The sequence below is a fragment of the Miniopterus schreibersii genome, assembly GCF_964146895.1.
Source record: "Miniopterus schreibersii genome assembly, chromosome: 14".
NCBI lineage: Eukaryota > Metazoa > Chordata > Mammalia > Chiroptera > Miniopteridae > Miniopterus > Miniopterus schreibersii.
In genome coordinates, this window is record NC_138114.1 from 46,673,574 (window position 1) to 46,690,029 (window position 16,456).

At 46.4% G+C, this 16,456-nt stretch overlaps 1 protein-coding gene across 42 annotated transcripts in view; it reads left to right on the top strand.

Moving 5' to 3' along the window:
- The first annotated feature begins 7,151 nt into the window (after positions 1–7,151).
- Positions 7,152–16,456, top strand: part of TCF7L2 (transcription factor 7 like 2) — a 186,109-nt gene continuing 176,804 nt past the window's right edge. For 39 of the 42 annotated variants that reach the window (XM_081158968.1, XM_081158978.1, XM_081159001.1 and 36 more), the window contains exons 1-3: positions 7,162–7,449; positions 7,726–7,792; positions 8,005–8,129. In XM_081158968.1, coding sequence (XP_081015094.1) covers positions 7,261–7,449; positions 7,726–7,792; positions 8,005–8,129 — 381 coding nt within the window. In that variant the 5' untranslated portion in view covers positions 7,162–7,260. Of the gene's footprint in view, positions 7,450–7,725; positions 7,793–8,004; positions 8,130–16,456 lie in introns of all 42 variants that reach the window. The other 3 variants (XM_081159010.1, XM_081158970.1, XM_081158994.1) reach the window with 1 other exon arrangement.

Consider the following 16,456-nt stretch of genomic DNA (forward strand, 5'->3'; position numbering starts at 1 on the left):
GAGTGAGTCCTGGGCATCCCCAAAAAAGCACAAGTGGAGGGAGGAATAGATGGCCTTAAAGACAAATGTTATTTATTTCACAACGTAGCTGAGGGCTAAGTATGAGTTTTGCTGTAATGGAAACTACTTGTATTTTTTGCCTAGATCTTTTTTATATCACCAGGATATCACAGAAAAATGGTGAGGGTGATTCTGTTGTCTACTGATCCGAGAACCGGTAGCAAAAGATCTGGACTTGGGGTCAAGAAACTTAAATTCCAATCATGGCCTGGCTATGTGATGCCTCAGTTTCACATAAAACTGAGCCTTAGATTCCTTACCTGTAAAGTGAGAGTAATTACATTTGCCCTCTCTACCTCACAAGGTGTTGTGAGTAGCAAGTCAACAAGGTATGAGAAAGGGCTTTGTAGAAGGATAGTCCCCTTAAAGGACAGAAGACACTGCCACTGTGACACCTCTGAGCACATTTTGGGTACATGGTGTTCATTATTTAGTTTTAAGTTAAAGAAGTGAAATGGAGTCCTATGTCATCCATAGGCTTTGAAACTCAAGTATAGAGTAAATATGACAAACAGAGCTTTAAAATTATATATTAGATGTAATGTAAGCAAGAGCTACCCTGAAATAGCCCCATTTTGAGTGGGGAGATATGGATATGAGGAGAAAAGCCAAAGCATTTATTTCTTAAAACAGAAAAAAGAGCATTCTCTTTCTCTCTGAGTACGCAAATAATCCATGGCCAGCTGTTAAAACCAAACAAAATGAGATAGTCTAGAAAAGTATAAAAATAAAAGTAAAAATTACCCCAGGTTTTATCATCTAAATAAAATGCTTGGCATTTTGAAGCCTCCTTTTAAATATTTTTAATAAACAATTATACTTTTTTTTAAAAAAAGAAAGAACTCTACTATACCTGCTGTTTTGTAGACAGCAATAAGATAATAGAACAGAGGCCCTGGCCAGTTAGCTCAGCTGGTTAGAGCATCGTCCTGATACGCCAAGGTTGCCAGTTCGATCCCCCATCAGGGCACATAAAGAATCAACCTCGGGCCCTCGAGAAAGCATGGGAGAATCGGGGCCTGAGTGCACCCGCAGAGAAAGGCCATGCTTCCGCAGCAGGGGGTGCTGGGAAGGGTACCTGCGCTTCTTATGGGGTTTTGGGTCATTAGAATCTCTCTCTTGGCATCTTGGAACCTTTAAGACATAACGATTAATGCCTTCCCTCCAGCTCTAGGTATTTACAGTGTGCCCTCAGGCTACCAAGAAAGGGAGTTTGCTCAAGATGACAGTCACCCGGGAGCCTCCCCTCGCCCCTTGCACTTCCGTCTGTACTGCGATCCACACTCACTCCGGACCCCCGAGCTCATCACTTACCCTTCTTCCCCTTTCCCGTCCAAATGAGTGTTTCATTAGGAAATTCCACCCACTAGCATCATTGCAATTCACAGAAACAACTGGGACTTTTGCAAGGGGAGGGGGGAGCTGATTCTAATCCAGTCTCCAGTGATTTGATCAACACAGATTTAGTCCTAACTCAAGGACAGGCTGGAGCTCAGAGCTGCTGTGGATGTCTGCAGGGACCAGGCCTGAAATCGTCACACTCTGGAACTGAGTGTCCTTGGACCCTTCACTTCCTCCATCCCATGACGCTCTGGGCCAGAAGCAGGTGTGCCAGCCCCCGCCTCGATACATTACGAGGGGGAACAATGCTGTTGTCTTCTCCTGAAATTTCACCTGCTCTGACCCTTGAAAAGACGCAAACCACCTTTGTGAGACTGCTCGGTGCTGGCCAACACCCTCTCTGCCTCTTTAAAGTGTCCATATTTTTGCGGAGGGGACTTTGGTGTTCGTGACATCTCTGAACATAACACTGGGATCTGAGCAGGCAAGGATGCCCCATAAAAAAGGATGGGGGTCACTGGAGCTATTTTTTTTTAAAGGAAAGAAAAGAAAACCTCAGGCATTTTAGTATGTTAAATACACACCCAATTGTTAATTCTAAAGACTTCTACAAATCAACCTAGATGAAACTTTTAAAAACTGCCTTTTCCCCCCTTCTCAGAAACATTTAGACCTACCCTATGGCAATGACTACGGGGAAGTCTCTGCCCTGTATATCAGGGCAGCACAAATAATTCCGCATAAAGCAGCCGGTTCCTGTAGCCTGGCATTAGGATAAGTATATCTTAAGAAAGTTCTTATGCAGACTTGGCTTCAGGCAATAAAACGTCATAGACGTATAACTGTAGCAAGCGAAATTTCTAGGGAGCAAATTAGGCTGAAAACATCTTCTAGAGGCGGCTAGAAAGGAATCGTACACCACCCCAAAATAAGGCAAGTTATGCAGTAAATGTTTCATTTATTGGCCTTCTTCCATTACTATTAGGGTTAAAAGACATCTTGTCAATAGGAAAGGTATATTTATGGAGGACTGATGTCTTTCGAAAGCCTGTCACAAATGCCTATAGCGGCGGTGATCAGCTTGGGAAGGCAGGTGACGAAACCCTGTACAAACGCATACATCTCCCCATTAACCCTTGGATCATCGGGCATTATTGTCACTTTATTACCCAGACCTGTCATTAGCTGAAGCAAGGTGATCAAGCCAGGCACTGCAGGAAAACGCCAGAACAGAACAGTGTACCTCGGGGTTTCCAGAAGTGGGTGTGTGCCTTTCCAGATCCCTTGACAGGATTGTTGGGGCAAGACAAAAGGATGCCTGTGAACTGGGCCCTTTTTACCTACCTCTTCTTCCTGCTAAAAGGGTGTCCAATTTTCAGTGTCCCTGTGTTGGCTAAGGGAGTAGCTTTCCTCAAGGTCCAAATAAGGAACCATCACCCACACAGAACAAAAAGCAAACAGAAAATCTCACAGTGGAATCAGGACTTTGGCTTCTAAACATTTCCCCATTTTATAGCTTCCTTATGTTTTCAGATTCTTTCTTTTCTTTTTTTTTTTTTTTTTGGCTTCCATCAGTCAGCACACTCCCTGCATAGATAAGTCCAACACAGTGGGTAACAGATCATCCATCTTGGAGCCCAGATCTTTAAAGAAAAATCACACAGAACACACATATACACACACGCACACATGTACGCGCCACTGTCAAGGGTAATTTAGTAGAAACTTGCGGAGCGATTGGGGGAGCTGAACATGGTTGTCAACATGTATTCTCTGCTCCTGGTGAAGCACTCTCCTTGCTCCTCGGAAATCCAAAGCCAAGCTTCCAATATGGCTTGTGTTTTGCTGGTGTGCTGGCGAAACTCGTGCCCAATTGGGGTGGGGGCTGAGACAATGGAAGCGTGGACTCTGAATGCTAAAAAGGGCCTAGGAAAATATCCAGTCCAACCACCCCAACTGCCAGGTGAGACAGCTCGAAGGGGCCACAGGGAGCATGGCCTGTTTCTGCTGTCTCCACCCTGCACATTTTTCAGAGGGGACCTAACACTACCCTAACTCCCCATGAGGAACCCGCCCCTGAAACTGTTAAATCCGTTTGTACATGGACTTATATGGACTAGAACATCCTATTCACACTCCCCAATAGCAACGACCAAGGAAGCGTGCCCGGGAAAGGTAACTTATTCACCTAATTTTGTGCATCTTACTAGTATCAACATACATCCAGAGATTTAATAGAGGGATGGCTGAAGGGGAAGAGTCACAAGAGAAGTGAAGAAGCCGTGGGTGAGGAGACAGGGAAAGAAAGGGAGTCTTCCTGGAGTTCAGGACCCGGGCTGACTCTTGGGACAGGCTCCAAAGGAAGGGTCACAGCTTCTCCAATATACATACACCAAGATGGCAGAATCCCTTTGTTCAGGCTAAAGCCAGAGCCGGTCTGTTTTCCTCCCTGTTTTCAGAATCCTTGCTATAGACCAGGAGTCATCAATATCTAGAGAGAAAAGTTGCCTGAAACTATAAAAGAAGTGTCTCTGTTGCTTCAACCTGGACACACGCCAACTGTCCTTTAAAATTTTACTCCAAATCTATAAATTACATGTCCACTTTGTGAGCCAACTTGACTTTTTTTTAATAGTATATGACCTTACTTTTTGCTAGTTGCAGTTCCATACCCCACTCCTTCTCCCACCCCCATCCTGACATCACTGGAAGCCCTTTAGGAGACTCTGAGGTTATTGACCATCTGAGAGACTCTGGTCTCCCGAAGCCTTTTTATGGCATGAGGCAAAGAAATTAAATGTGGCACATGTGCTATCATGAAATAACTTTTAATTGCTTGATTAAATCAGAGATTTAAAGAAAGAAAGATTCAAGAGTTTCCTTTGAATGAGAAATACAAGGATATGCCAAAATGTATGAGGTTACTGATCATCGGAAGAAAGCCTTTATATTTACATATGATAGAAATGCAGACCAGGACGTTAAAAATAATATGTATACTCTTTAAAATTTCAAGTCGGTATATTTATGAGTTTTTATTATCCAGGTAGTCCTATAAAGGACATAGAAGACCTCATTATGCAACTTAATTCAGATGGGGTTAGATTAAAAAACAAAATACCACCACACAGGAGAAAGAAATTGCCATAAAATTGAGTTACTATAAATGTGTTCCAGTTAAAGTAAATAAGCCCTTAAACTGGGCCTTGGGAAAGTCTAAGCTATACACAGACTTAGGCACACTAAGTATACAGGTGACAATTAGCAAGTGTGAAAAGCTATGGTCATTCGCTAAATGTATAAATCTGAAGGCAACCAAGTGAAAAGACCTAAAAAAAGGAAACTGTTAAATCCATTTGTACATGGATTTAACAGTGAAGCATTTCATTCTTCATGTTTTTACTTGGTGTCTTGAAATAATCCCCTTTCTGTCTCCACTCTCCCTCTTAGAAACTGTGCCCGCCTTATTTATTTATGAAGTCTGAAGGTTAGTCCTACCTGCTGAGACTAATTAGTCCTGTGCTTTGTATCCTAGTCAATCCTGTCTGATTAAATGTACACATTTGCTTTACTTCTTTTCAGGCTTCTTCTCGCTCTACTTCTGATTTTCTGATTAATATTAAAGTTGGGAGTTACAGTGATTCTAGTCTGTCACCCCCCCCCCATTTTTATTTTGCCTGCATCTTACTGTTTAGTGTGCAAATGCGGTTGAGAATTTTTTCCATTGCAGGGGAATTCATGGGCCTTGTCAATCTTGGTATCATTATTTTTAGTAGTCTTCTTTCTGAGACCTTAGCTTATAAAACAGTTTTGCTGAAACCCCAAACTCTCTAAATATTACATGGTAAATTTGCTTTCTTTTGGAAATCTTAGGTGCTGATGGGCTGGCTGAAAAGCATGTGAGTATTTTTTTGATTTTTAGGGATGGGTGGGATAATTTAATGCATCATGGACTCTAGAACAACATTGCTTCTGAGACAATTTGCTAATTCCTGTTGTTTTTTTTTTCCTGATTCTTTTTGTCCCCTTTTCATGTTGGAGTTTCCAGTCCATTGCTCATTGGATATTTGCAAGAATATGAGTGTTCCTGCTCCATCATCCAGGGATACTGTTTTGGAAGCCAGGCCTTTTCCCCTTTAACATAATTCTGTTCCCCATTTTGTAGCAAATCAATCTGCTCCCCAGGAGAGTGCCTAAAAATCAACAAATACCTGCTTCAAACCCCAGGTTTTCCATCTCCTCCCTGAGGTCTTCCAGCATCAACTTGGTTAGCTGCTTCCTGCCAGAGCCATCTACATCTTGATTATTTGGTCAGTCTTTCCCGGATTTCATTTCAGACCCCCTTGGAGAAAGACTCCAGCACCTCTGATCCCAGGGGTTGGTGAACTTTCGGTTTTATTTTCCCTGGTGGTGTTAACGCCCAAACTTTTCACCTCCAAAGTCTGAAAGGACTTTGAATCCTAGTTCATTTCCTACCACCTCCGACGTCAGTTAAAAAAAAAAAAAAAAAAAGCCAAACAACTCTACATGTAAAAGAATCATTTATTTTTCCTTAAAGATATTTTTAATGCACCTAACAAACGCTACAGTATTTGATTGTTTTATGGATAAAAAGCCATCTTGGCATATTTGTTCTAGTGAGACAACATTGAATGAAATGATTCACTATTAATAAACAAAAAAAAAAAGGAGGGAAGGCCTGGTGGGTTAATAGTTTCTTTCACTGCAGATGACCAGGAACTCTGCCCAGCCCTCCACTTCCCCACGCCCGCTGAAAGTGGAGGGCTGATCTTTCTTTTTGACCACTTCTGTTATATCCTGCCCAAGGGGGGCTGATTTCACTGCTGGATTAACCACGAAGGACCCCCCCAGCCCCCTTCCTTACAATACTCTCCTCCTTTCCACTTTCCTGAAGACTTATTTCTAGTATTTCTAAACTGCACTTTTTCTGGGCCTCTCCCCATCCCCGCCCCCCAAGTGGGCTTTCCTTCCGCCTTCCTGGGCTCAGATTCCTGACTCGGTCGCCACCCCCTTCCCCTCCTCTCCCACTCCGCATTGTCTTCCGAGGCCACCCCTCCCGCAGCGAGCCCCGGTCCCCGCGCCCAGACTCCCGGGGTCGCACGCTCCGCGCAGGCCGCTCCCCCTGCACACTCCTCCCTCCGCCGCGCTCCCCCCGCCTCCCCCGCCCCTCGCCGCCTCCCTCGCCCGGCGCCCGAAAGGATCATTGTTAGCCGCCCCCGCCCCGCCCACCCCGGCTGTTTATTTATGCACACGTCACCGGCCCGGCCCCGCCCCCCGGCATCTCATTAAGCGAGTGTGTTCCTCTCGCCCTGTCAATAATCTCCGCTCCCAGACTACTCCGTTCCTCCGGATTTCGATCCCCCTTTTTCTATCTGTCAATCAGCGCCGCCTTTGAACTGAAAAGCTCTCAGTCTAACTTCAACTCACTCAAATTCGAGCGGCACGAGCTCCTCCTGTATCTTCGGCTTCCCCCCCCTTTGCTCTTTATATCTGACTTCTTGTTGTTGTTGGTGTGGTTTTTTTTTTTTTTTACCCCCCTTTTTTATTTATTATTTTTTTGCACATTGATCGGATCCTTGGGAACGAGAGAAAAAAGAAACCCAAACTCACGCGTGCAGAAGATCTCCCCCCCCTTCCCCTCCCCTCCTCCCTCTTTCCCCTCCCCAGGAGAAAAAGACCCCAAAGCTGAAAAAAAAAAGTTCACCTTGGACTCGTCTTTTTCTTGCAATATTTTTTTTGGGGGGGCAAAACTTTTTGGGGGTTTTTTTTTTTTTTTTTTTTTTGCTTTTCTTCCTCCTTCGTTTTTCTTCCAAAATTGCTGCTGGTGGGTGAAAAAAAATGCCGCAGTTGAACGGCGGTGGAGGAGATGACCTAGGCGCCAACGACGAACTGATCTCCTTCAAAGACGAGGGCGAGCAGGAGGAGAAGAGCTCCGAAAACTCCTCGGCGGAGAGGGATTTAGCTGATGTCAAATCGTCTCTAGTCAATGAATCAGAAACGAATCAAAACAGCTCTTCCGATTCCGAGGTAGGAAAAGCCCCTCGGGCTGGTGGGGTTTTTAATCTATTTCCTGGGCTTGGCAAATGTTGCTTCGAGGGGAGAAATCGGGGCCGGGGGCGGCGGCGGGGCGCCGCGGGGCCGGGCGGGCGGCGAGTGCGTGCCGCGCCACCATTGCGAAAACTTGTAACCCTGTTTTTCTCTCCCCCTGTAACCCCCCACCCCGCCGGTGCTTTTTCTCCCCCCTTCTCCCCCCTCTTCGTGGCGTTTGCCCCTCGCCCTCCCCACCTCCATCCCTCCGGGAAGGCGGAAAGACGGCCTCCGCCTCGCTCCGAAAGTTTCCGAGATAAATCCCGGGAAAGTTTGGAAGAAGGTGAGTACGCCCCGCGCGCCCCGCGGCCGCCTGGAGCTGCCCCCCGGGCCCGCAGCCCGCGCGCCCGGGCCCCGCGCGCCCCGCTCGGCCCGGCCTCGCGCCGGTCCGGCCGGGGCGCACGGCCACTTTGGGCCACTGTCTAAAAAGTTTTCTCCTCGCTCTCTCCCGCTCCGCGCGGTCGCCGCCGTCCCCTCGCCGCCCCGCCATGTTAGCGGCCAAGAGGCAAGATGGAGGGCTCTTTAAGGGGCCACCGTATCCCGGCTACCCCTTCATCATGATCCCCGACTTGACGAGCCCCTACCTCCCCAACGGATCGCTCTCGCCCACCGCCCGAACCGTAAGTGCCTCCGCGCCCGGCCCCCGCCCGCCACCCGCCCGCCCGGCCCCGCATGCGGCCCCTGCCCTGCCCCCCTCTTCCCCCTCCTCTCCCTCCCCCTCCCCGCCTCCTCCCCACCCCGCCTCCCCTCCCCCGCTCGTGGCCCAGGCCGCCCGAAACTCTCCAAACTTTTCTGCCTTTTGTGGACTGGATTTGTTTGCACTTCGCCATGTTCTTGCTTTCAGTTTGCTGCCTCGTGATGTTGGGGAGACCTTTCTTTCCAAGCAGCGCTTTGTTGGGGGTGGGGGGGAATCAGGAGAACTTTTTGTGCGCTCTGATTGCCCCCTCCCCCTTTGGTGGTGTTGTTTGTTTCTTCGCCCTGGGAAGATGACTGTGTGGCTCTTTCTTTTCTCTCTCTCTCCCTCTTCCTTCCCTCTTCTGTGGCGTCTTGGGCTTTCCCCGGTTAACCCCTTGGCTGCCGCTGCCGGGGACTCAGTGACTGGGCTGCGCCGGGCGCGCGGGGCAGAGAGTGGATTTTCCTCCAGGCGTTGGACTGGAAAACTAGCGAGCGAGCGCGCGGAGCCCGGGGCCCTGGAGAAGCGCCTGGGCTTTCTCTTTCGGCTGGTTATTTATTTAGCTTTCTAGTGCTGATCGCCCGCTCTGAGCCCTCCTCCCCCTTGGCCCTGGAAGGTCATGCTTGCCAGACGGGTCCCACTGCAAACTTGGGGCCTCTGGGCTTCCTCTCCTTTGGCCACCCCGCAGGGCCGCGAGCGCCCTGGGCGCCTTGGCGGGCTCGGCTTCCCGGCGCGCTGGCCACGGGCTCTCCCGGGCCGCGCCGGGTGGGGAGGCCCCTGCGGCCGGGGCTCTGGGTTTGCGGGCAGCCAGGATGGCCTCCTCCGAGCGGACTTGATGCATTTCTAGGGAATTTTGGTGCCTTGGGGCTTAGAGCGGGGTCAGCACTTGCCAGCTCAGTGGGCCCTGGGGGAGGGGAGGCAGACACCAGGGTGTGCGGGCCCAAAGGGTGCAGAGCGGGAACCAAGGGCGCCTCTCCTTTAAGGGAGTGGGCTGCTGATCGTGGGCCTCCCAACTTTGGGGGCCCCAGAGCGGCGCGGGGTGCCAGGCTCCCGGGCCGCTTCTCGGAACCTGCGTCCCGCGCCCACCCCTGGACATTTGTTAATGAGGCTCATCCCCGTGCCGAACCGGCCTCTGCCCCCTGCCCTTGCCCTGAACCCTCTGCCCCCATCCTCTAAAAACCCTGGATTGAAAATCTCTAGCCGCAGTCTCTAGCCGTTTGTGCCCGGTTTTCCGGAATTGTCATTTGTACCTTCTCCGGTTTGGTCCCCCTACCCCCTTATTTACACACACACACTACTTTTGTTTTTTCTTTTTCGGTAACTGGAGATAGCCATTTGAAAGAATGCACCCACTGTTTAGCAGCCGTGGATTCGATGCTAATGGCCTAGGGCTTGCTGGACGGGAGTCGATCAGATCTACAAGTGTTTTTAAGCATTAAAATATTAACTATCAGGTTTGACTTGTTTCTTGGGCCCTGGCAAAAATGGTAAGGGCATGCTAGACCGGTCATTTTTTATGGCTAGGAAAGAGAAATAATTATTCCTCCCTCTCCTGCGCTCAGGCTTCTGCATGCTTGGGAAGCCGGGAGAGCGTCTCAGCCCGACCTCTTCCTGCAGGGCCAGCTCTTTCAGGCTGCAGGGGCCGGGCTGTGGGGGGAAGCACTGGCCGGTTACGTTGTATTTTTCTTGGGAGCTTGAGGGCATCTTAAACCGGGAGCTTTCGGCTGAGAATCAGATGGTTTGTGTACACACCAACCCGACCAAGCAACATTCCAAAGTAACCATGAGAATGCCTTACTCTCCTCCCCTCCCCCTAGGATGGTATTATTTTAAAATCCACTTGGCCATCTGAAAGGCCATCTGAATATTGAGCTTGGATGGCGGGCTTGCTGGCTTTCTTGACTCCTTGCAAACTCCCAGTCTGGGACTGCTGGCAGTCTCGCCATACTATCTCCGAAAACTTGAGCAGTTGTGTTGTGCTGTAATTAGGAAACAGGGAAATTGTTGGAGGCAAATAAATGATTTCCCGGTGAGAAAAGGAAGGCTCCCAACCATCGGTCCCCTTTGTGGGCATTATAGGAATAGACGGAATGTAGTTCTTTTAATTGTGGACCTAGCGGGTGGCCTTGTGCTGTGACATCAGATTGAGTCTGAGAAGAGATTTCTGAACTCAGTAGGCAGTTTTCAGTATTTGCATGTCAAACACCAACTGACATCTTTGTGGGCACTGCACCTTTTGCTTTCCTGTTACCTGGGTTAGATTATGTGCTCCAAAATTAAAGTTATTTATTTAGGCCGGGCAGCAGAGCAGTGGAAATGAGGAGGAGAGGCTGTTGTGTGTCACTCCTGACGTCTTCGATCAGAGGGGCCAGCTTGCAATTCCAGATTTGATACAGCTGCCGGAGGAATCTATAGGCAAGACAGCGGTCTTTTCATGCCTATCTGAAATTCTTAGTGCTTCATAGAGGGTGTTTTGGAGGGCAAGGTGTAAAGACAAATTAGCTGTATGCTTAATTCATACCCGGACCCTCCTTGTTGGTGGTGTTTTTGCTACATTTTCTGTTGCTTATGAGCGTACCTGTAAGCAGCTACATCCTTTAAAAAGCCAACTCTTTCGATCCCTGATTTCTGCTTTTCTGTTGAAGAATGTAAAGAATTAAGGAGTATCATTAAATCGGCTTATGATGAATAATACATTATCTCAAGAATAATGCTTTAATTGCTGAAGACGCCATAAAGCTTGATAGTAATAATTTTATTTTAAAACGACAAAGATTTCTGCATAACATTAATTTAGTCTTTGATACAGTAATAGGAACGGCTTTTAAAAAGACAGATTTGAATACAAAAACGCATTAAGGAGAGAGGTCTGGTTAAGTAGATGGGAAGTGATAGAACTGCAAATATTAGAATTGTGGTAACATTTGTATGTTGAAGATAAGAATACTGTTACCATATTAAAGTTGATAGGAAAAAGCAGTGTTACATTTCTATTTCCCTCCTGCCAAACCAGAAACGGGGATATGGTGTGGTTGAAATGCTAGTGAGGTTTGAAATTTCTTTTTCAGGACTTGATTGTTAAGAGTTCTTGCATCTTTTATCCAAAGTTATTTGCTTTTCAACTGAGCTATTTGCTACTAGTTTGAACAAATAAATAAGCAGCATCTTGAATTCATTTTTGAACTTGGAATCCAGCACTTAAAGGAAACCAAGAGGGGCCTATTCACTGGAGTTCTGTTTAGCCCGGCAGCTTCTCACTCTGCCTCGTCAAAAATGGATGTTTTCTCATTCAAACAACATAATCCTTTCTAATACAAAAGAGCTAGTCCTCGGAGTGTGAAGGGTTAATGGTGGTCCTTCCCCGTTGTCCTCCCACCCCCCACCTTCACCCCTGATTGTTTTGACAACACTTTTCAAAGTGTGACATTCCAGGCCCCTACGTAACAATGTAATATTACTGTAATTACACAGGTCATTACATTTTAAATAGAGAACAGTAAAATGCTTATCACCCTGAAAAAGAACAGGTGTTCTGGCCCTTCTTTGGTATTTATGCTAATTGTTTTTCATCTCCTTCCGAAATATTTATGGGGAACATGTTTAGATTTCAGTCTGACCGCCACAGTATTAATTCTGTGCTAATCTTTATAGGTTGGGGTTTAATGTCTGCAGTATGGATTATGGGTTCAACACTCACCCAGTAAGTCATATTTTAATGATTATAAATTTAATATGCCAGCGCTTTGCCGTTTGGTGAATTTAAAGCTTTCTGAAACCCCAGAAACAAACTATTAAGCAGTTGGGAGCCTAAAGTACTTCTTTGGAAGGAGTGTTTTTGGAAACTTTTGACGGCTGAAGGGAAGTAGCTAGCTTTCACTGATGCCCCCTATCTGATTGGGAAAAGATTTAGAGGAAGACAGTCCCCAGTTCTTGCCGAGGAGTTTTGCACATCGATTTGAATTTTACTGGTACAGATTTCAGTTGGGAGTCCCTGCTGGAAGCTGGTCAGCTTTCTGTTTCTTAGCAAGCTGTGAAAAAGTTACAGGAAGGTGTCCGGGGCTTGGCAGATCAAGAAAGCTGTTCTGTGAGCAGCGTAAAAATATTTGCTTTAGAGAACTCGCATTTAAATAGTTGCACCAGAGGCTGTGCTTTTAAAGATTACAGTGGAAGTCTTTCCAGGCTTTGAATGCCCCTTTCCCTCCCACGAGGTGCCTGTGTGCCTGCAAAATGTGCCCAGAGGTCTGGGCTGGGAGATGCTGGTGCCACTTCCCTCACACGAGCACAGGGGGCCAACTAGGAGGCATCTGAGAGGATTTCACGTTTTGTCAGATGCTTCACACGAGGGGCCCTCCCGAATCACATTAAAAATGCACTGGAGAGAAAGGACAGCTGCAAATTTTTGTGCGGACGCGTGTTCCTGGACCATGACTAAAACTCCCGAGGACCTTTTCCCCAGCTGTCTGGAAGTTATGTGGAAGTTGGTTTATTGGCAGTTAAGCATGAGACAACCTGGATTTAGCAAAGGCTCTCTCCCGCGCAGGAAGTAGATGACATTATATTGGGGGAAGGGATGAGACTCCAGGCAAGGAGTGATTTACTTCTTTCTTTTTAAAACCGTAGACTTGCCAAATAAATAAGCACTTTCCAAGGAAGTAGGTTGTAAGCTTTTTAGTCGTGGTAAGTGGAATTAGATAATATCTTTAACCACATTTATAACTGTTTTAAGGTGACACAGTGCAGAAGTTTTGAAGAGGAGGGGGGTCAACCGGATTCGGGAGGCTTTTATTTTTGCGGGGGGGGGGGGGGGCGCTTGATGGGGTTGTCTGATTTTCATTTGGGAGTGAATATTGGCAACCGTGTAAGTAAATCTTCAACTCTGACTTATAATTGAGCACATTTGTGAAGGAAATGGTTAATTTTACAACCAAAGGCAAACTTGCACCTCGACAGGTCTGCTGAAAGAAATGTGCCCCAGTCCTTTGCTGGCAAGCGCCACCGGGTCATAAATCCACAGGCTTTATTTACAGCCCATAACACTTATGAATGTTAAGATATTTGACGCCACGTTGGCCTTATAATATTCAAGGTCCGCAGACATTGGCAGTAGCTCAAATTTCTCTCACTAATTATAAGCAATGAGATGGGGGGGTAGGGGGGGAAGCCCATTGCAAATGCTGCCTTCCCCCCTCCTGTGACCCCCACCTCTGCAATCTGAGCTGACTGAGGCAGACACCCCCTCCTTTGGCAGCTGACTTGTACTTTTCCTCTAGGCTATTGTTATACACATTTATAAAGAGCACTTTCAGGGATGGAAATTCAGTGGGGGGGCTCTGCACAAATGCCTTTTTCAAAAGCAGAGTTGCTCTAGGTGTCTGCATGTTTTTCCTCCTGGTTTCTCCCTTTTTCCTTCCTTTTTTAAAAAGACTTTGTTGCCTATATTGTGCATATTTCCCAGAATACTTACAGAAACCTGATAGGGGAGACTGCACTGTAGTTTATATGATGTTCCACTGAGCTGGAAGAGAAAATACACATGTTGCATGGTGCACTGGTTAACGTGAGGGTTTAAAAAAAAAAAAAAGTGATGGTGAGGAGAGTCGATTAAAGGAAATTAATACATGAGAAGAAACAATCCAAGTTTATGTTGGGGATGGGAAGGCCACTCATTGGGAAAAATCACAGAAATGTTGCCCAGGGAAGCAGAATAGATAGATGCTGGACTAAGATGAGAAAAGTACAAGAAGATGGGACACAGATTTGGGGAATGGCTTAATGGAAACTGGGGACTGGAAGTTTCTTAGGAGAGGTGGGGGTACCATGGGGGTGGGGGGGCTGTTTAAAACTAGATTGCTTTGCTCAGCAGAGAGACTGGTTCCTACCCAACCCTCACCCAAAGTGAGGACCTGGCAACAGATAAGTTTCCTATCAGTTATTGTGTGACGATTTGGGGGTGGGGCATTGGTGGTCGAGGACTCATGAGGTCTTGAAGGCCAATTATTTTCCCGATTTTAATTTACTTTTTAAAAGTGGGCTGTTTTGTGTGTATGTTATAAGCTGACCACATGGTAAAAGGGGGTGGGGTCCTGAGGTGTGTGGGAAACCCTCGAAGGGGGGCTGATGGCTCCATCATTTCTGGCCGAATCCTTCCCTCCGTCCAACCCAAACTTAAAGACCGAGGCTGAAAGGTTTTATTTTCTAATCAATGGAATGCAGAAACTTACTAGCCCTCAGGGACAGATATGAATCCCTTAACAGCTCATTACAAAGATGGGGCTGTGGGATCTTTGAACGGGTTATCAGTCCTGGTGTTCTTCGGTTTTCCCAGGATAGCTTTTCCTTCCTTAGGCATATCTGATTTCCGGCTGGTAATTCAGCCCGTTATATTTCATTCTTTTTTTTTCCTCTCTCTCCCTGTCGTGAAGTAGCCCCAAACGGTTTGGTCTGCAAGGGAAGGAATGGCTATTAGTGGGATCAGCTCTGAAGGAGTTAAAATTGCTCACTAAAGTTTGGCATCATGAAAATAAATTTGAGGCCTGGTAGGCATTAGCAGGGCACAGCACATTTACAGAGCTTAATTAGTACGAACTGTAATTGTTCATGGTCTGCCAGAAGAAGTAATGTTCAGGAAAAGTGGAGTCCTTCTCTTGCAGTCTTCAGTTTGAAACCGATAAATCACTTGCATATTTGTGTAGTGATTCAAATGGAGCTAAGACCTCTCCCATCCCAACATGTGGTAAATTGTAAAGTCAATGAATTGCAGATGTAGGCTACAGTGAGCTTCTCTAAGAAAATGCAGAATGAATGGGAAAGAGTGATGCTATAAATATTTACTGAGAAGATAACTAGGTTCCTGCGTGCTGGGCCAATTATGATGTACTAAATATATTAGTAAAATGCTTAAAAAATTGAGAGGATTTGTGTGGGTCTTGGGGTGGGTTGGTTTGTTTTAGAAAGTGAAATAAAAGGCACTATGTTATTGTCGTGTCAGTTTTATTAAGCCTGAATCACAATGGTATACCCAGGGAGGGACCCATGAAACCCACATTAATGCAAATTAATTCGTTATGAGTTGCAAGCGCTGTGACTGCTAAGTGGAGTAATGATGGGGGCATCATTTTAAGAGTGTTAGTGTAGCAACTTTTAATGAAAATGCTGTGTTAGGAACACATCTCAGCACTTGAGCCTGGGTGTTTTTTGTATGCTAGAAATGTGTTTTGTTCAGGAGCAGGAAACTGGATTCACTTTATATCCCCCCCCCCCGCCCCCGAGCAGTTTAAGAACTTTGTTTTAATGTTTAAAGAAAATCATCTAGTTTTTGCTCAAAAATCAACCCAGAAATGCCGATCACCATCACCAAGTTCAACTTCAACGTTTTTTTTTTGCAAGAGATTGCAGCACAGAGCGGAAAAACAATGAATGTGTAGCATCCCCCCATAGACCTATAGATGTAACTTTCTCGAAGCAATTTTTTCCCTTTTTTTTCTTCTTACAGGATTTTGGTCTCAGGCAATGTTGCAAGTCAATACTCCTTTCCCCAAATGTGAGTAGGTGGATGTGTGTGGAAGCTGTAAAAGTTAATGATCGCTCTCTGACTCATAGCTGATGGTTTCAGGTTGAGGAAAAAGAAAAGAAAAAAAAATTAATGAGGGTAAATAGACATTTGATGGAACAGGGAGACAGTAGGAGAGGTTGTTCTTGGGTCTGAAGGCATGCGTTTTGTTGCAGCAGGATTTCTGGAGAATGCCAGGAAGTGAAGAGGGGCTGCCTTTGTCTGAGCTGTTGTTTTAGGATGGAGTAAGTGCTCAGCGTCTGGATCTTTGCAGGAATGCTTAAGCCCACGTACCTACCAGTCAGTGCTGGTTTTGCCTTCCCAGGGGAGGTCAGAGGCCCCCTTGACACTTTTTAAAAGGGCAGGCAGTAGCCCAAAGTCCTGGTTAGAAGTTCACTCCCCGTTAAATCTAAGAGGCTCCCCACAGAGGGGTGGCGTCCTGTCCTGAGGAGGACTGACGACCCAAGGAAAAGTTTTACCTAGTAGTATTACTGTTTTTAAACGTGTTCTGTCTTTTAAGCTAATGGCATGGAAATTAAACTTCAAGTGGCTGATGATGGTAGCTACAGGGTAAAAGGAAGGCAAGTGGACCAAAAAACTCCTGAGGCCACAACCTTGTAGGAAATTAATCTGGATTTATTTATTATTATTATTAATTTTAATAAAAGAGAAAGGTGACTCATTAAGCTAAAAATAAAGCAAATGCCCCACTTCTTCCCAATTCT